At 44.4% G+C, this 21067-nt stretch overlaps 2 protein-coding genes across 4 annotated transcripts in view; one reads left to right on the top strand and one right to left on the bottom strand.

The window, feature by feature from the left end:
* Nucleotides 1-2504: 2504 nt before the first annotated feature.
* Nucleotides 2505-21067, bottom strand: part of SNCB (synuclein beta) — a 70731-nt gene continuing 52168 nt past the window's right edge. For 2 of the 3 annotated variants that reach the window (XM_083182140.1, XM_083182139.1), the window contains 2 exons: nucleotides 14377-14466; nucleotides 2505-3413 (listed from right to left, as the gene is read on the bottom strand). In XM_083182140.1, the coding sequence (XP_083038266.1) occupies nucleotides 3381-3413; nucleotides 14377-14466 (123 nt within the window). In that variant the 3' untranslated portion in view covers nucleotides 2505-3380. Of the gene's footprint in view, nucleotides 3414-14365; nucleotides 14467-21067 lie in introns of all 3 variants that reach the window. The other variant, XM_083182141.1, reaches the window with a different exon arrangement.
* Nucleotides 5288-21067, top strand: part of LOC146074248 (uncharacterized) — a 65678-nt gene continuing 49898 nt past the window's right edge. Inside the window, exons 1-2 of the mRNA XM_083182142.1 lie at nucleotides 5288-5757; nucleotides 15905-15989. Of these exons, the coding sequence (XP_083038268.1) occupies nucleotides 5532-5757; nucleotides 15905-15989 (311 nt within the window). The 5' untranslated portion in view covers nucleotides 5288-5531. The remainder of the gene's footprint in view (nucleotides 5758-15904; nucleotides 15990-21067) is intronic.

Raw genomic sequence — 21067 nt, 5'->3', positions numbered from 1 at the left:
TACGACGGTGTGAAGAGCGCCCGTAGGGCGCGATGAATCACCTAGTATATATATATATATATAGATATATTTTTATATATATATATATATATATATTTCTACTCGTATATATATTTTTAGATATATCCATTCTCATGTTTCTTGTAAATTCCCCTGGCCTCCCTCCTACCTCTTATGTGCATGTTCGCATGCCCCAGTTCCTGACTTGGTCTCCCTCGCATAGGTGTGTGCACATCGAGTGTTAGGGGTGCACAGGCACCCCCTAATGCTGTGCCCACCCCTATGAACACCTCCCTGCCTCTAGCAATACCAGCAATACCTTTAACCAAAGACTTTTGCTTTTTAGAACTGTATTCCATTTAAAGAAGCGCCCATCAAACAATAATGTGTGTTTGCATTGGTAATTGTACTAAACCATTGTCATATTACTACATACCTGCGTCATCCATATATGTGTATGACTTTATTTGCATGTACTGTTAGTGTTACACAGAGTAATTAGAAGATGAAAACTGAAACAGGCAGGAGATTATGTTGTGGCTGAGAGACTTTTTATTGTAGCGACTGCCAATAGATGACAGAAGACACGCCTGATAGGTGATGATAGACATGCCCAATAGGCGGAGCTACTCACACCCCTTTGACGGTGCACCCCCTAATAAAATGGGCTGCGCACTCCTATGCTCCCTCGTAAGCTGTTGTGCTAATGTTATGTCCTGACTTCGTGTTTATATCTGCCCTGTCCGTTCTGTGCACTTTGTTCCCACATCATCATCTCACCCTCTGCATCTTTCACCTCCACCCTCAGCTATTCCCCCCCTCCTCCCTCCATCTGCAATTGCACCCATCACACCACCCACCATTCACATTCTGGTTCTCATGTCCATGCACTAGGTTCCAGTGTGTCCCATACCTGACACATTCCCTCGGTCCCCCCCCCCCCCCCCACTGCTTACACACAGCCGACACTGTCTCTATGTCACTAGCATTGAGACGGAGTTAGCATTCCTCATGACATTCCACCTCTGCTCCTACATTCGCTCTATCTACTGACATCTGTTCCACTGATACCCGCTCCCACACCCACCCACATCTTCCACACACTTTCTCCGCTTCCACATCTTTTACACCCACATTCCATGCGCATTCCATTTTCCCACGCAGTTGCTCTCTGCACGCTTCCACATCTGTAGTCGGCACTTTCCTTGGCTTTCCGCTCCTCTCCCCTCCTCTCAGACCTGTTTCAGCACCCAAGTCAGTCACCCCATCCCCTATTCACATGCTGTTCTGCTCCTTTTCCCGCACCAGCGATCACGTTCTTATCACTCACATAATCTCCCTTGGTTTGGCACTTTTCAGTTTTCACAGTTACCTGTTTTCACACTTGCTGGGTGCACACTTATTATATCTTTTCCTTCCCCGCACTGTGCCAGCGGACAGTGGCAGTTTTTGCTTTTCTCATTTGTTTTAATTTATGAGACTCTGTATTTCTCTAGTTCTAATGATGTCGGCATCTATATACATTTGGCTACATTGTGTACATGTGTTTATTGGCCAGCATATTTGACAGTTTCTGTGTGTATGTTTATTCACAGACACCAGGATGTCCCCGCGAGCTCTCATGCAAACATCACGAGCCGGCAATGGACTTTCCATCCCTGGGCCTCTCCCGTTCTCGTCTCTCCTGCTCCCCCTTGGCTAGCCACTGCCGGAGCGCACATTCACTGACACGGACGCCTTATTCAGAGTCTGTGGTTTCCATGGTGATCTCCTTTCCTTCACGCCCCCTGGTGACCCCGGGCTCCCCGACAAGTGGCATTGATGTCGTCATCTACTGCCCGCCGGGTGCCGTAGCAGGTGATGGCTGCACGAGGTGCTCCTGCCCTCACACTCCCCTATATATGTGAGTATCATTGCATTGATTGTCATGTCTTGATAAAGGGCCACATGCCCGAAACGTTGATGCACTAGACTGCTGTCTTGCTATTTTTTGGGTGATTTTTTTTTTCAGTTGGGAGACCCCCTGTCACCCCCCCTCCCCCTCCCCCTCCCTTCCGTCTCTATCTCCCCAGCCCCACAGGCTGCAGAATAGACGCTGTACGCATGCGCCTATTCTGCAGCCTGAGGGGCTGGGGACATAGCCAGCAGCTCAGAGAGCCACTAGCCAAGCCCCCACAGCTGCAAAAATGGGGTGTGGCCTCTGTGAAATAGACCACGCCCCAAAAAAATTGGGTGCGCAACATTGCTGCCCCGCCCCCATTAGGGCTGCTCCAAGATATTTCCCGGGCTGGTTTTAATTCCCAATCCGCCCCTGTTTATTCTTATACTGCAGTTTAGATTTCAGTTTAAACACACCCCCCAAATCTAACTCTCTCTGCACGTTACATTTGCCCTACCTGCAGTGCACATAGTTTTTCCTATTTAAAAAAAGATTTTGCTTTGAGATCCTTACTGTATACCCCCATTGTATTGATCATGCAACATAAAGAAAATAATAACACAGATTTGATTGATTCTTTTTGTTTTTTTTATTCCTTTTGCAAAATTATTGGAACACAAGGACATTGAAAAGATTCTGAATGGATTCTCACAGATTTTTCACAAATAAGTTAAACCATTTATATATTTGTAATGTGTGTATATGTGTATAAAAAACAACAGCAAAATAAATATCACATTAGAACACTGAATAAACTATGTCAAAGGTCAGTCATCCACAGCTACATTTTTTTTTTGTGTTTTTCACTTAACTCTGTGACTTCCAAGGAAGTGCAGAGTTGCAGGATTGATGGAAGCCACTTAGTTAATTAAAAAAAGAAACATTTGTCGGTGTTTTCCACCATCTCGATATAAAAAGTTAAAACATGCTTTAATTATGTAGGTAGACGCAAGAAATGATCTGCTTATTCAGTTGCAGACGGTTGCAGGCCCCCCTACATAGAACAAGCTTTACAGACCAGAACAAAAGAAACTGAATTATGGGAGACAAAATTCACTAAAAACCCCCGGAAATTATTTTCTGGGAGGGAAACAGATATAATTCCCCGGGGGCACTGGGACTGCAAAGACAATTACAATGCATTCATGGGTTCATACATTACAAAGGGCTTTTTTTTTTTTTTTTTTTTTTTTAAACACCAGTTTTGTTTGAACTATGACTCAACGCTAAGGAATTACCATACATAAAGATCACTTCACATGAGGCTCTCTGAAGGTGGAGTAAAGGAAGAGCTCCCTTCTCGGGGGAAGAGAAGGGGTGGACTTCACGCTCCTCTGGGGAAAGGACAGGGCACAGGAGACGGGGATATTATTAGTATCTTTATTATAGCTATCTTTGTGCTGCTGATGCTGCTGGTGGCTAGGTCCAGAGTGTAGGGATGTTATGCTTCTGGTTCATATTCCTGGTAATCATCCTGTAACAAAGAGCAAACAATAGTCAGCGGAAGCACAACTACTATAACAGGGGTCCTTAGAACTTAGGGGAGATATACTGAGCCTTAAAGTGAAATAAAGTGGAGAGAGAGTAAGTAACAGCCAGTCAGCTCCTAACTGTCATTTTTCAAACACAGCCTGTAACGGTAGATAGGAGCCGATTGGCTGGAACTTTAACTTTCTGCACTTTAGTATGCTCTTAGTCACAGGCTGTCAAACTCGGTCCTTAGGACCCCACACAAGTGCATGTTTTGCAGGTCTCCCCACAGAATCATAAGTGAACTACAGTAATAAGAAACATAGAATATTGCGTTGCAACCAATAAAATTGTTTGAAAGAAGAAACAGAATTTGACGGCAGATACGAACCACTTGGCCCAATTAGTCTTCCCCTTTTTTATTTAGCTCCACCTGTGGATCTTTTAAAATGTGTCAATGCGTAATGAGTGCAGCTGTGCACCTGCCGGGTGACCTGGAAAATGTGAACTCTGTGGGGGAACTCTGAGGACCGAGTTTGAGAACCACTGCTCTAAGTTTTAGAGCTCTATGTTCTATTATATATCGAGTCCAGAATACTCCGTTTTTGGAAAAGAGACACTCCATATTTAAAATATTTAGTTATTACATATAGCAAAGCCTTGATTTTTGTGCAACATCATGTGGAAATGGTTTCTGTTGAAAGATCTACAGTGTCTAGATAGACAGTCAATAAGTCTACCCCAAAATGTCGACATGCAATATTTCAATGGGGTCAAAAGAATGACGTGGTCAAAATGTCAGCCTTTTGACCATGTCGACCTTTTGGGGTAGACCTATTGACTGTCTGTATAGACACGGTCTATTGAATAATCCACACTCAAATGTAACCTACTTTTACTTTAAAGGTGGGTACATGCTATACAATATATGGTACTTGTTTCCTAGAACGGCCACAATCGGGGGTAATCGTGTACCTTAACTTAAGGTACACGATTACCCCCGATGGACCCGATTTCATTTGAAATCAGGTCCATTTTGCCGGCAAAGGCAAAATCGGGTCCATCGCGTCGGTCGGGTGCATTAACATGGCACGCAACGTGACCGACGCGATGCACCCGATTTTGCCATAGGGTTCAATGTTAAAATATTTTTAACATTGTAATCGGGAAAAAAATGGGAAATGGGCCAATATGGCCCATTTCTCATTGTATATGCCCCCCCCATTGTGAACTTCACCCCATGATTGACGCCAACCCGAAGCGTGGTGAGCGTAGCGAGCCCGCGAGGGGCGGCGGTACGCGTCCTCCGACCTTTTCATACCCCTACTATCCACGTCGGCGTGGAGTTGAGAATATAAAGTGTGGCAAGCGCAGCGAGCCCCGCGAGGGGACGCGTATACCTGTGAAGTTATACACGTCCCCTCGCGGGGCTCGCTGCGCTCGCCACACTTCGGGCTCGGTGGCTCGCTGCGCTTGCCACACTTTATATTCTCCACTCCATGGCGACGTGGATAGTAGGGGTATGAAAAGGTCGGAGGATGCGTACCGCCGCCCCTCGCGGGCTCGCTACGCTTCGGGTTAGCGTCAATCGTGGGGTGCCATTGAGGGGGTTAAAATTGGGGTCTGGGGAGACTTTTACATTGAATCCAATGTAAAATAGGGTCCCAGGGACCCTATTCACATTTCAATCAATGTAAAAATCGGGACCATCGCGTCGGTCGCATCGCATGCGATTTGGTCGAATGCGATGCGATCGATGCGATGCGACCGACCCGATCAACATAGGTGTGGCTGTTATAGGAAACAAGAACCCATATATTATACAATACTGGTAGTTTTGACCAATCTGCATGACCATTGTCAGTGGCGTAACTCCCGGAGGCAATGGAGACATTGGCCGCCGGGCGTTAGCCACTAGGGGGGGCACAGAGGAGCCGACACCAGGAGCCTATAGACTGACTTCTGCAGTGAGCGGTAACCACCCGCTGCTGCAGTTGTCAAAGCAGAGAAGGAGCCAGCACAGCCCACAACTATTAGAAGTCAGGACAAGTATTCTCCAAAGTCCACTTACAAAGCTGAAGCAGCAGCAGCCGGGTCACGGTGACACACTACACTGCAGGAGATGAAACTGAAAGTGAACTCGTACAGCTCCCAGCAGCCCTTGCTGCCAGAGGCTCAGTTTACTTTTAGTTTCTGCAGCAGCCAGATCAGGAAGGAGCTAGAGCTGGTTATCTCAGCTCAGCCCCTTCCCCAGCCTCCCAAGAGTTTCATGAAACAGCCAGTAGCAGGCTCCAAAGAAGGAGTCCGAAAAGGGGGCGGGGCTAAACGGCAGGCCCTTCGGCAGCATGGTGAGTGTAACTGTATCTATGTATATATCTGTGTGTGTGTGTGTGTGTGTGTGTAACTATTATACTGTATAAATGTGTGCATGGGTGTGACTGTATATGTATGCATACATGTGTTTGACTATGTATATATGTGAGTTAATGTATGCATAGGTGTATGTACAGTATGTATGTATGTATGTATGTATGTATGTATGCATGCATGTGTGTGACTGTCATGCTATCCGTGGTGTCTGGGGGTCACAGGTGCTGTCTGTAGGATCTGGGAGCCATCAATACTAACTGTAGTGTATGGTGGGGTAACCAATGCTATGCTATGTATGTGTAGTTGGGTGTGTGTGTGGGGGGGGCACTAAAATCTTTGTCGCCTCCGGGCACCTGGTATGAACTTACGCCACTGACCATTGTATAGTGTAAGGTGTTACTCACATTGTTCATCTGATGTGCTGCATGTCATACAGTAAGTAACAATGCGATGTGCAATGTGGTGCACATCAGATTAGACAATACGATGTAACATGTGCCAGTGACGTGTGTTGCGGTAAATGGTTGGGGAGGCACTGGCTAGCATCAGAGACAAATTTACACACACAGGTGGAGTGCTGCAAAGTTGGTGAGTTTTGACTATAAAACGGATTAGAATAATATAAAAATCATATAATAAGTAAATCAAACTGCTAACCTTTAAAACTCACTGGTAACTGTATATATAGTAACTAAGATCATATAAATTCAAGACATGTCCTAAGCAAATGCATTGAAAAATACCATGGTCCATAATTATCCTAAATGATGTTGAAAATTAGAAACATGTAATCAGATCCCGCAGTAACAGGGCGATTCAGGTTGGCTCACTCTTTTGTGCATTTGGTCCAGGGACCGATGTTTTGGGTCTGCGCATGCGTATGGGCGAAAATATGCATGTACAGACGCAATGTGCAAAGTATCAGACTTGGCGAGGTGTTTGGATGGATAAGGGGCGGGCGGAGGCTGTCACATGGAAAAGCACAGAATTTCCTGTGCGTAGCCAGAAAAGCAGTGGGGGTGCCCATAAAAACGCTGGGCATCTCAATGCGAATGCTGGTGTGTCAAAGCCTGCTCGGGGCAGGTGGCTGGCGTCGCATGGCCGCCCTAGGGTTACCACCTCATTCCTTTAATTCTGGACACATATTAATTACACAGGTTCTGTGGCTGGCTGACTTCAAGACTCCATTTCACCTGGTTCAACCACAGAACCTGCGTAATTACTATAATAATTAATATAAGTGTCCAGAATTAAAGGAATGAGGAGGAAACCCTAGGCCGCCCCGAATTGGGCTATGTCTGTGGCAAATAAAAGACACTTGTGACAGACTTTTATTTGTGAATGGGTAAAAAAAAAATTGCCCATAGAGCTGCATGTGAATGAATGTGTAAGCGCATGAAGCCGCTGCCACTCGGCGAAGGGGTGTGTGCGCTCGATCGTCCGGCGGGCAGCCTAACAAACAGGTGTGTGGATCTGAAATAAGTAATTAGGGATTTGATAGTGGTCGCTAGAGGAATAATGTTAAAAATAAAACCTGTGAGTGTAAATGTGTTCTGCAGTGTGAGGTTTCATCAGTATCCACCAGAGGGAGAGGCAGGGAATGAAATAACACAGCGGAATTCTCTATTAATAGATGTGTCTTGGCTGAACATGTTCTCTCTGGGTGTGGATGCATCGGGACTCACAAGTGTTCATAGATTACAACTGCTTGAGTGGCATCAGAATCAAATGTAATACAGCAACTAATTGGCATCAGAATCAAATGTAATACAGCAACTTCTGATTAAATGACAATAGTTACATTGTGCATGCCGTAGGTTCTACATGCTGTATAGATTGTAAGGGGGTTAATCGTGTTCTTTCATTACCCCACATAAAGGCAAAACTTCCAGCATTTTCAGAAATTGCTGTGCCTGATTGACCATATCAAGAATATCAAAGAAACAGCTCTATCTCAGGATGTGCACGTGTTCAGTTCTCAATAATGGCTTAATAGTGGAGCAGTAAAGACAGTGTAATGGTTAGCATTACTGCCTCACAGCACTGAGGACCACCATGGCTCTAACTGTGCGGAGTTTGTATATTCTCCCCATACTAGCGTGGGTTTCCTCCGGGTACTCCGGTTTCCTCCCACAATCCAAAAATATACTGGTAGGCTAATTGGCTCCCAACAAAAAATTTACCCTAGAATGAATGTATGTGCGTGTACATGACGTAAGCTCCATTGGGGCAGGGACTGATGTGAATGTTCCAATATTCTCTGTAAAGTGCTGCGGAATATGTATGCGCTATATAAGAAACTGTTAATAAATTAATAACAGTGAGTTCCATTTAAGCCAGTTTGCACAATGTGAATTGTCTGAACGCAGGGCCGGCGCCACCACTAGGCAGGACTAGGCATGTGCCTAGGGTGCCGGCCACTGGAGGGCGGTACTGAACTGCCAAGGTACCATAGAGAGGTACCAGAAAGCATCCCATCCCGCCCGGCGTGAATGAACGCTGCCCCCCGCGCGCCGCCCGCTCCCTGCTGGGGGGATTTCAGCGAGGATGGAGACGCTGCCCCCGCACAAGCCGCCGGTTCCCTGCTGGGGGGATTCAGCAAAGATGGAGAGGACGATTGGGACTCGCAGCACCCGGAAGCTGCATATCAGCTACTGCAGGTACAGCGCTCCGGGGGGTGCGGGTGTCTGCTGCAGTATCGCCCGCAAACCCCCCTCCCCGTGCCATATTTGTGTCGACCACCTCACCCCCCCCGGGCGGGAGGCGTGGGGTTTTTGCCTGGGGCGGGCGGGGGGCTTGCACCGGCCCTGTCTGAACGGACCAGCCCCATGAAAGTTCACAGTGAGAAGGATACAGACTCTATGCACAAATGCAGACTTATCTTCCACTTATGCCATATTACACTTGGAAAGGGGGAACGTAGGAAGGGAATGGCCTGACTGACGTAGTAAGTATATATTCCCTCAATGCAGCTCTGGCACATATATGACAATCAGGGGTCTTTAGGGCAAGCACAGATACCTGCTGCTGATGAACCATTTTGTTAACAGCACTGAATCATCCCTTAATATTTAACATTATTCAATTTAGCTTCGACAGAAATTCACTGTCAGCTGTGAATTACATACAATCTACTAGAGTGTTGGTTCTCAAACTAGATCCTCAATGCACCCTCTAGCTGACTGTACACCCGACCAACTTTACTCCAACCATCCAACTAGTTGGCTGGTTGTAATGCATTTACGCAAATGACAATCAGCCATTGGGTCCTAAATAGCAAAAAAAGGGCGTGGCATTGCAGCTATCACTATGGGGCATGGCCTATCAGAAAGCGATTATCTCACATTGCAGCACATGGCTCCTGTCACTGCGGAGGAGGGGGCATGTTGGTGTCACCCCCGAAAGGGAGACACTTGGGTGCATCCAGCACCTCCCACTCCTTCCTTGTGACACCAGTGATAAATGTTCTCTAGCTTACGTCAAACTTATGTATTCTATATTCCTCCCTTTATCACAAAGGAATGCCTCTCAAAATTCTATATGTAAAATTAAATGTAATTTAACTGTCATTTATGTAATAAGAAGCATGTATAATTTTGCAGAAATATATCATTTTATACCTCAGTATCTTAACAGTGATCATTACCTTAATATGCAAATATCAATGTTAAAGTGGAGAAATTGTCACAGGTTGAGTCTCCCATATCCAACCATCCAATATCTTAAACATGCCAAAATCCCAAATTTTTTAGCATGACTTAAGATACTGATACCTTTGTAGGCTAGGGAAATTGCCCTTGTGCTTCCCTAGCAGCTATATTGCCCATACACACGTAGTGATGTGTGTATGGGCAATTTGTACTAACATCAGGGGTAAACGCAGGATTTTCAGAAGGGGGTTTCCAGAGAGGGGCGGAGCAAAGCACGGAGAAGGACACTTAGGTGACCCAGTATATTCCGGGTCAGTTAAAGTATTATAGATAGACCAAATGCATATAAATAATAATATACACACACACACACATATATATATATATATATATATACATACACACACACACATAACAGCAGTGTAGACCCCTGGGCATAGCTATGCATTGGGGCCCCTACCTATCCTCCAGCAGTAGGGGTGGGGGGTGGGGGTGCTATGAGCGTAAGCTTTGATGTCCGCTGGTGGTAGGGGTTATTATATCAACCGCTCAGCATGTAGGGCCTGGATCAGTAATTTCCACTTATTACCCATTTAATGTACAGATGGCGGGAGATGGGGTGGGAGAAGGGGGCATTGGGCTGAATGAAGGGGTCCTGATACATAACTCCCAGGGTGGTAGAGGATGTTTAATACGCGGAGGAGGGGTGTATAGTGGAGTGGGCTTATTATTCATAATTTTCTGGTGGGAGGACAGCTTGCTTGACTGCAGATATCTCCAGTTCCCGGAACTAGATTTCTTAACTTTTAATGGAATTAGAGAATCCCACCTACCAAATGGTATTGAGGACTAGTGGATCAGAGTTCAGGAGGCAGAGCAATCTCACAATGAGAATATAAAACTACATACCAGGTGTGTGGAGCTGGAACAGTAACCAGCTGCTGGAAGGCTGATATCTCTGGTTCTGGGAACAGTAGAGACAAGTTACTAGTGTCCATCAAAGGGGTAGAGTCCTAGCTTGTGGAATATACTGTACCCTCAGAAAAACTCTAAGTCAGTAAGAACCTGAAATATCTGACTGGGGAGAGCAATTAACAGGCTTGGATGGGGACCACTGCTTTGAAGTCAGATATCTCCGGTTCCCCAGAGCCGATTTTTTAAATTAGTGTACCCATGGAAAGAGGGGACCCTCAGCTTTCAGGCTAGGCCCCTTAGATACCTGGGGAGTTTCTGGGTACTCAGAACCCCCCCTACCTGCTGAGATGTAGTCAGTCGATGGTGACACATGGGACCACGCATCTTCGTCGCTCCTGGGCATACACACAGAGCAATCCATGCTTAATTTCTAAGCAATCTAGACAGATCACTTACAAGTAGGGCTAAGATCGCCCTGTGTGCATGCTCCCTTAGATTTGGGTGAGTTATTTTGTTTCTGAGCAGGGTAAATACTGGCTGCTTTTTTACACTGTAATTTAGATTTCAGTTTGAACACACCCCACCCACATCTAACTCTCTCTGCAATTCTCACATCTACCCCACCTGCAGTGCAGCATGGTTTTGTCCAAACTTTGTGATCAAGGCCCTTATTCAGGTCCGTTCGCACGGACCAGAATATTCGCAAGGGCATCGATGGTGGGCGTATGCGCAGGATCATTTCTGCGCACGTGCATATGCCAGCCACATGTGTCCACAGCAAAAAGATTGTTTTTGGTGTGGTGGAGTAGGGTTACCACCTCATCCCTTTAATTCCGGACACATTAATTACACAGGTTCTGTGGCAGTTTAAATCCAGGTGAAACGGAGTCTTGAAGTCAGCCAGCCACAGATCCTGTGTAATTAATATGTGTCCGGAATTAAGGGTATGAGGTGGTAACCCTAGGGTGGAGAAGGGCGTGGATTGGTGGGCCGTTCCACTTGCAAATGGGAATGCCCAGCGTTTTATGGCATTCCCTTGAGAACTCTGGGCATTCCCATGCAAATGGGCCGATGACGCGGGTGCAGGGGGCAGGCAGCTGACATCACCGGATGTCAGCTGCCCTCCCACTTCCCTCAGAGTGCACATGCACATCTAAGGTTGCTCTGAGCAACCTTGGATGTGCGTGTGCCTACCACATCACACGATGTTCGACCACCATCGCTTTATGTGTATAAGGTATGCATAAAACATAGATTTTGTTGCTAGACTTTGGCCCCAGCCCACTGATATCCCATTTTAGTATGCAAATATTTAAAAAAACAGAAAAGTCTAAAAAACTTCTGCTCCCAAGCATTTCGGATATGGGTGACACAACCTGTAACTGTAGGCTCTAAGGAAACAAAAACATTAAACACCGTTGTTGGTTTTTTTATGACTTTGGTCACAATGACTGTGATGACTTCAGCATGTTATATAAAGCGAGGGTACTTGTGTAGTTTCACGGCGCCAGCATGGCGCCGTGCTACTTCCGGGTTCTACGCTCGCCACAAACTATGTTAAAAAAAGTAACTTAACTCCATGCTAACATGGATAGTTCATACCTCCACTATCCATGTTGGCATGGAGTTGATTTTAAATAGCGTGGGGAGCGTAGCGAGCCACCGAGCCCGCAAGGGGACTCAGACGCACGGCGCCATACTGGCGCCGTGAAACTACACAAGTACCAAAGCGAGTGTGGGGAAAAAATGTGTATGTGTCAAAATTATATTCAGCTACTGACATGCAATTGACATACATTACTTTACAGTATCTTCATTTTGCATGAAACGGGGCATGTATCCATCAGCAAGGAAAGGGTTATTTCCAGGACTACAGCTACATTATACTTGCAAATAGTATTGAAGTTGTATTATTAATTTCAGCTTTTCCATGGGGTTTATTGGCAGACAGAAGTTTCTGCACCTGGATGTGATTAATTATTGACATCATTTAATCATACTTAAACAATCGCCACAGCTCGAGTGAAATGTTCCACTTATAATTAAATGACTCCAGCCTTCCTAATATTTTGCACAACAGCTCTGTCTTGAAACATGAATTATGTGTGCCTCAAATTCTGATTCCTGGAATGAAGGTGTTATAGGATTAAGAAGCAAAAAGTTTTGGCAGTTGCTATGGCGAAATGTTTGTCTGGCCAGGCTGATGTATTGCCTTATATTTCTGGATTTGTTTTGTTTTATATCAAAACCTTTCATACTGTATGATGTAGAGATAATGTTTTATTGTCCTTTCCTGTGTCTTCTGTGCATCCTTCCTACCTGCCCTAGTAACTGTTGAGGCCATAGAGCAGTCTGCTTCCAATAAGGAAACCTGACTCTTATGCCCCTTCACACCACCGTTTACACCAGAGTGATTGCCGGGTTAGCTAGGGTCACGGCTCAGTGTGAAAGAGTTGCTTAAAGAATAACCCAAATCCAGTGGCCTAGGAATACAAGTAGCTAGACCCAGGTCCCGCTCACATCATTGGGAGAGCCAGATCCCTTCACTTGAAGATGATGTCGAAAGAGTTCCACTGCACCAGTGAATAAACCGCAGTGTGAAAGGGGTCTGGCCTGGCTTGGAATCATGAGCCAAATCCCTGGGACTTTGATGTGTAAAGGGTATTATTCTCACATGAAATACTGCAATATGATATTAGAGTTAGCTAGTCAGTGGATACAGCAAGACTCAATGGATAAAATGAAAAATGGCAGTAGTCTAGACAGGTACAGTAAGAGGAAAACAGGGACACTGAAATATCTTGAGGGTCCCATACGACGAGGAAGACATGGTTGCACCATTTTAGATAACTTAGGGGTCAATACTATTTGGTGCAAATGATTCACGGGTGGGGATGATCGCAAGTGTGAATTATCACGGCACTGGGCGCAGTTTACGGCAGGCTGAAGTAGCTTAAAGCACTTGCACCTCCAGAGGGGTAGGAGCAATTTTAAGCAAATTCCGCCCAGCAAAGGGTACAAGATCGGGCTGAATCGGGTGCCGTTGCCAGCATTTAAATACATGAAAACGGCACCCGAATGGCACCTCGCACCCTTCAAACCTAATAGGATTGACCCCTTCATTTCCACTTCTGAATCTACAGAGAGACTGAGGACACCTCTAGAATAAAAAGGAGTATAGGTATGAGGGAGACAGATGTGGAGCACGAAGCAAACACAACGCAAAAACACCAAGGCAGCGATAGGGTACACACCTGCCTTTCAGTGATCAGTGTGACATAAGTGGAGTAAGGGGGTGCAGACATAGAGCAGGAGTTGCTGTGCAAAAAATCGACCTCTGGACCACTCCCTTACAGCAATTCAGTAAGTACAGGGTGTATGTACTTGGGGAAAGATAAAGTACCAAGCAACTAGTGGGTATTGGTGGCAGTGTGGGCTGGGGGGGGAAGTAGATTGGTGTTACCGACGGTACAGAGTGGCCTTACACCGGCTCTCTATGACAATAGAGAACAGCTGGGCCTCATAAAACCACCACAGAATTATCACTGTCTCATATTACAACAAGCCTTTAATAGGAAATGTTACATCCTATATTCTGCTTGGATAAAAATCAGTACAAAATTCTCTAAAGAGTTCTTGTACACAGTAGAACCTCAATAAAAAAGTAGCAGCAATAGCATTCCAATCTTCCAAGAATATATTGTTCCAGTAACCAAGCACCTAGAGGTAAAAGGTGATAGGACTAGGGAACGCTTAGCCTTCTATGTACTAATAGGATTGGACAGACCACTGATGAGCCCACTTCAGTAATTGGCTGAGAAAACTTCAGGTGACATTGCTGACCTTATTTTTCAGGTCCATGTTGTGGGTGCTTTACTAAAGGTGGTGATCTAGGTTTAAACATATTCAACATTTTGCACTGAGATCTTGTTTTCCTACAATCTGACTACTACATATGCAGATAATTAGGATTTTTAGGATTAAAATGCATGTTACTTTTCACTAAGTATGTGTTTCTTACTATAATCCCACCTGGGGGGCTTCCTCATAGCTCTCCCCTTCTGGCTCCAGCAGAGGTTCAGCGGCAGGTTCTTCCAAAGCTTCTTGAGCTTCCTCTTCAGGCTGCAAGAACAGAAACAGCAGTTAATATTAATCATTCCATACATACATATGTGAATATTTAGTCATTCAAATAAGGCCTTGCTTTACTACAGATAATTATGGTATGTGGTATATGAACGCCTCCTATCAAAAGGAAAGTTGTGTTGCCTCAATAAGATATAGCGATTATTTGCATGCCGAAATATCCACATATTAATGAACAATAGAAAGTTCATTTTAGGTCAATATTCTACAAATGTATATCTTCCCGGGCAAACTGAAAACATATATGTAGTAGAATATATCAGCATAATATGTGTTTGTAAAATGTGTTTGTACCACAGGGCTGCATTCTCTGGTATGGAACTTTATAGTCTTCATATACACAATTTGAAGGGACCTCCAATGCATACAGAGACCTTTCTCTGCAATGTTTGATTTAATGTGCCATAGTAGAGTCTCAGTTCACAATATGCCACGCCCACAGTGCAAGCAGTTAATATTATGCCACATTGTAGAACACCCAATTCACATCATGCCACATTGTAGTTCCCTCTGTTCATATGTTACATTGTCTGCACCCAGATGACATTACTGTAGTATCTCTGCTTTATGTTAGGCTACATTTCAATGCCCCATTTGACATGCCACACACAGCCACCATTTAACATAATGCCACCCAATGCCCCACTTTGCATTATGTCATACAGTGCCTCAAGGTCACATTATTCCCACTATAGTGCAGTTAATGTGATGAGGGACATCAAAGTGTCCACATGACACAGTGGTCCATTAAATTACTGATGTCAAATTAGATTATTTCATTGAATATTGAATGTTCATATTTGTGGAGTATAAATCTGACCATAAAACAAAATGAATGAAAAAAACAAACAAACAACAATTATCTGACTCTTCAGTAGTACTTCATGGGACAAGAGAAGTTGGACATACTGTAAGCACAAAGGAACAAAGATAACAATGTTGAAGAATACTAATAGGGAATTAGAAATAATGAAGTGGAAGTTTTGTAAGCGCTAAAGAGGAGACAGTATGAAGCCCAAGTCCAACAGTTTAATAACATAAATGGTTACGTCAGAGGTTCCCAAACACGGTCCTCAAGGCACCCCAACGGTCCAGGTTTTAGATATATCCATGGCTCAGCACAGATGGTTAAATCAGACTGACTTACTAATTAAGTCACCTGTGGCCAAGCATGGATATACTTAATACCTGGACCATTGGGGTGTCTTGAGGAGCGCGTTTGGGAACCTCTAGGTTAAGTTATTGATGATCTGTCTGAGCAGCTGGTGCAGAATGGACAGGTTAAAGTGAAATGAGTAAGGCAACTGGCTATAGAGAGTGATTGTAATGAGCTAATAATGAGCTGAAGGCTCTCACCGAGTACAAATTTGGGTCATCTCGCAGTAAGATCACATTAATTATTTTCTCCCACCAGCATCCACTCAGAGACCCTCTGAGGAGCTACAGAATGAGCCATTATCAATCAGCTCAGAAGAAACCCCTCCATTTAATGCACTATGGTAAGACTACCCATTAACCATGTTTAGGGAGTGTTTCATTTGTCTGTGGAAGAGGGCAATGATCAGCTTGTCTCTGTTCATGTATATGTAATAGAGAGCAGAACAAGGTTGTGAGGGAAACCATAAAAAGTATGAGAAACAGAACAAAACCCAAAAGGGTTTACATCATGATGTTAAGGGCGAGATTTACTAAAGGGAAAATGCCGTAAAACCCCCGTTTTACCGCATTTTCCTATGTATCAATCCCCATCCGCCCCGTTTTCACAAGGCTGGGTATCGCCACCCCCTGGGTGGCGATACCCTATAGAAGCCTATGGGCTTCTTTCGCCTCCTGCCGTACGACGTCCGCGCGCCCTCCCCCCCCTCCTCCCGTCCTCCAAAATCTCCTCCTCCCCCTGGTGTGACAGCCGGGAGGACATCCGGCTTTAGGGGGGAGGAGGAGACGCAGGGGGACGCTGCCAGCCGCCGGGAGGTGACGGAGACCCCCGCAGCCCACATCACAGGTATCGCGGGGGTCTCCGTCACCGCAACCCGATGCTGGCCGCATACTGTATGTTAGTGCATATGCGGCAGCTGCAGTGCGAAGGGCGGCGATGTATGTTAATACATCCCGCCCTCTATCTTGAGAATTTAGTTATATAAGGAAACAAAATAAAGTTCTAATGCATCTAAGGGAAATCTACAAAATACCAAGAGAAAATATATCATAGCTAGGAATAACCAACTACAAATTGTTTATGTTCAGTTGACTAAATTCCTGACTAATAAAGTAGATGGCTAATGTAGTGATCATCCTGAAGGTGCAGTCTAATATCCCATGTTTTCCCCTGTACTCTTCCCCTTTCATATCTTTGCTCCCACCCTCCTGAATTTCCTCACACATTTAGGCCTTTATTCAGATCTGATCGCAGTACAAATTTGTTTGGAAAATGGGCAAAACTATGTGCACTGCAGGTGGGGCAGATGTAACATGTACAGAGAGAGTTAGATTTGTGTGAGTTATTTTGTTTCTGTGCAGGGTAAATACTGGCTGCATTATTTTTACAATGCAATTTAGATTTCAGTTTCAACACACCCCACCCAAATTTAACTCTCTCTGCACATGTTACATCTGCCCCACCTGCAGTGCACATGGTTTTGCCCATTTTCCAAACAAATTTGTACTGCAATCAGATCTGAATAAGGGACTTAAGGCCCCATACACTATGCGATTTTGGGATGATTTCATCTGATTTCGGCACTTTGGGCCGAAAACCAGGTGAAATCGGCCAAAAATTGAAGGTGTGTGATATCTGATCCGATGCGTGGTCCCGTGCGTATCGGACCGGATCAGGGAGGTCGGATGGTCAGCACATAAGATCACATCCGACCTCCCTGTATGCAGTGGGGCGGGCAGCGGGTCCCTGAACGCTTAGCTGGCGGCGCCGGCGAGTGCTGACCTGGCCGGGCGGTGTGATCACAGATATCAGCAGCGCTGCAGGACGGGCAGTGCAGTGGCGGGTATTCGATTTTTAAAATACCTGTCAAATGACTGGCTGCATCTTCAAAATAAATGGATACAATTTTAAGAAGGAAGTGCTCATTATACAACCATTGCTTTTAGAACAACACTAGTAAATTCTATAATGAAGACAGACTTTTTGTGAAATCTGAGTATTCTATGTGTACTGTAGCTATCTTTGTATTATAAATAATTTTTTAGGAGAAAAGGAGCGCAATTGTCATAAACAGATTGCAAAATCACAGATTGGCTAGTGTATTGTGTATCTTTGTATTATAAACTGTAGGTCAGTGGGAGCCACAGGACCGGATAAAAGCACATGGCAAAGAACCTTATCTATCAAGTAAACAGACTACACATTATAAGGTCTTCCCCACCTCCCTCTATAGGTCCATTATTTCTATACATCATCAGTGCATCAGCCGCCCGCCTATTTCACCACGAGCAGACACGCATCTGTAAGGTTGCTCAGAGGCAACCTTACATATGCGTGAGCCTTCACCATCAGTCGATGGTCGGCGACCATCGAATAATGGGGGCGGATTCCACCAGGCTACAATTGGATGTTACTGTGTAAAATCCATTTGCATGCCCTGCATGTGAATTTGCCTTGCGATTGGGTGGTGGCCAGCCTCAAGCAAACAGGGCTGAGCTCAGTCCTGATTTGATGTAGCTGTCGCCATGGAAGTGGATACAGCCAATCAGGTGGGAAACTCCTCTGGTGTTAAATATGGGGGTGGGGAGTGAGGAGTTAATTTTTCTCTTGTATTAACCCCTTCCCGCCGCAGCCTGTTTTTGCCTTCCTGACAGAGTCCTTTTTTTCAAATCTGACAGGTATCACTTAAGTGGGGATAACTTTTTTTTGCTTTTACTTATCCCAGTGATTTTGAGATTGTTTTCTCGTGACACATTGTACTTCAAGTTAGTGGTAAATTTGGGTCGATACAGTCTGTGTTTTTTTGTGAAAAATACCAAAATGTCGTAAAAAAATGGAAAATTTAGCAATTTTCAAAATGTTAAATTTTCTGCTTGTGAGACAAATAATCATACCACTCAAAATAGTTAATAACTAACATAGACCATATATCTACTTTATGTTTCCATCATTATTTCAACATCCTTTTAATTTTTTTGGACACTAGGAGGCTTAAAATATGAATAGCAAATTCTCAAATTTTCAAGAAAATTTCAAACACTGATTTTTTTAGGGACCAGTTCAGTTCTGATGTGACTTTGAGGGACTTGTATGTGAGACACCCCCATAAATGATGCCATTTCAAAAACTGCACCCCTCACAGTATTCAAAACAGCATTTTGAAAGTTTGTTAACCCTTTAGGTGTTTCACAGGAATTAAAACAAAGTGTAGGTGAAATTTCAAAATTTCATTTTTTTTGCAGATTTGCAATTTTAATACATTTTTCTAAGGAACACAGTCGATTTTACTAGAGAAATGTGACTAAAAATTGATTCCCCCAATTCTTTTGTTTTCATAAATATCCTATATGTGGCCCTAGTGTGCACGTTGACCAAACCACAGGCTTCATAATAGAAGGAGCACCTACTTGATTTTGGAGCCTTCTTTTTATGAGATTATTTTTTAGGCACCATGTAGGTTTCTAGGCACCATAAGATGCTAAAAGTTAGGAACCCCCCCACAAGTGACCCCATTTTGCAAACTACACCCCTCAGGGAATTCATCTAGGGGTATAGTGTACATTTAAAACCCCCAGGGGTTTCACCAATTGTGGTACAACTGGGCAGTGAAAATGAAAAATTAAATTTTTTACACAAAAATGCAGTTCTGGCTCAAAATTTTTCATTTTCACAAGGAATGAAGGAGACAAAGCACCCCAAAATATGTGCCCCAATTTCTCCCGAGTACGGCAATGCCTCACATGTGACCAAAAAATACCATTTGGGTGCATGGCAGGACTCAGAAGGGAAGGAGTGATATTTGGATTTTGCAGCACAGATTCTGGTGGAATGTTGGTGGGTGCTATGTCGCATTAGCAAGACCCCCGAAGCACCAATACAGTGGAACCCCCCCACAAGTGACCCCATTTTGCAAACTACACCCCTCAGGGAATTCATCTAGGGGTATAGTGTACATTTCAAACCCCCAGGGGTTTCACCAATTGTGGTACAACTGGGCAGTGAAAATGAAAAATTAAATTTTTTACACAAAAATGCAGTTCTGGCTCAAAATTTTTCATTTTCACAAGGAATGAAGGAGACAAAGCACCCCAAAATATGTGCCCCAATTTCTCCCGAGTACGTCAATGCCTCACATGTGACCAAAAAATACCATTTGGGTGCATGGCAGGACTCAGAAGGGAAGGAGTGATATTTGGATTTTGCAGCACAGATTCTGGTGGAATGTTGGTGGGTGCTATGTCGCATTAGCAAGACCCCCGAAACACCAATACAGTGGAACCCCCCCCCACAAGTGACCCCATTTTGCAAACTACACCCCTCAGGGAATTCATCTAGGGGTATAGTGTACATTTCAAACCCCCAGGGGTTTCACCAATTGTGGTACAACTGGGCAGTGAAAATGAAAAATTAAATTTTTTACACAAAAATGCAGTTCTGGCTCAAAATTTTTCATTTTCACAAGGAATGAAGGAGACAAAGCACCCCAAAATATGTGCCCCAATTTCTCCCGAGTACGGCAATGCCTCACATGTGACCAAAAAATACCATTTGGGTGCATGGCAGGACTCAGAAGGGAAGGAGTGATATTTGGATTTTGCAGCACAGATTCTGGTGGAATGTTGGTGGAATGTTGGTGGGTGCTATGTCGCATTAGCAAGACCCCCGAAGCACCAATACAGTGGAACTCCCCCACAAGTGACCCCATTTTGCAAACTACACCCCTCAGGGAATTCATCTAGGGGTATAGTGTACATTTCAAATGCCCAGGGGTTTCACCAATTGTGGTACAACTGGGCAGTGAAAATGAAAAATTAAATTTTTTACACAAAAATGCAGTTCTGGCTCAAAATTTTTCATTTTCACAAGGAATGAAGGAGACAAAGCACCCCAAAATATGTGCCCCAATTTCTCCCGAGTACGGCAATGCCTCACATGTGACCAAAAAATACCATTTGGGTGCATGGCAGGACTCAGAAGGGAAGGAGTGATATTTGGATTTTGCAGCACAGATTCTGGTGGAATGTTGGTGGGTGCTATGTCGCATTAGCAAGACCCCCGAAGCACCAATACAGTGGAACCCCCCCACAAGTGACCCCATTTTGCAAACTACATCCCTCAGGGAATTCATCTAGGGGTATAGTGTACATTTCAAATGCCCAGGGGTTTCACCAATTGTGGTACAACTGGGCAGTGAAAATGAAAAATTAAATTTTTTACACAAAAATGCAGTTCTGGCTCAAAATTTTTCATTTACACAAGGAATGAAGGAGACAAAGCACCCCAAAATATGTGCCCCAATTTCTCCCGAGTACGGCAATGCCTCACATGTGACCAAAAAATACCATTTGGGTGCATGGCAGGACTCAGAAGGGAAGGAGTGATATTTGGATTTTGCAGCACAGATTCTGGTGGAATGTTGGT

This window comes from Crinia signifera, chromosome 4 (assembly GCF_055691185.1).
Source record: "Crinia signifera chromosome 4, ASM5569118v1, whole genome shotgun sequence".
NCBI lineage: Eukaryota > Metazoa > Chordata > Amphibia > Anura > Myobatrachidae > Crinia > Crinia signifera.
This window is presented reverse-complemented; position numbering and strand designations above follow the sequence as displayed.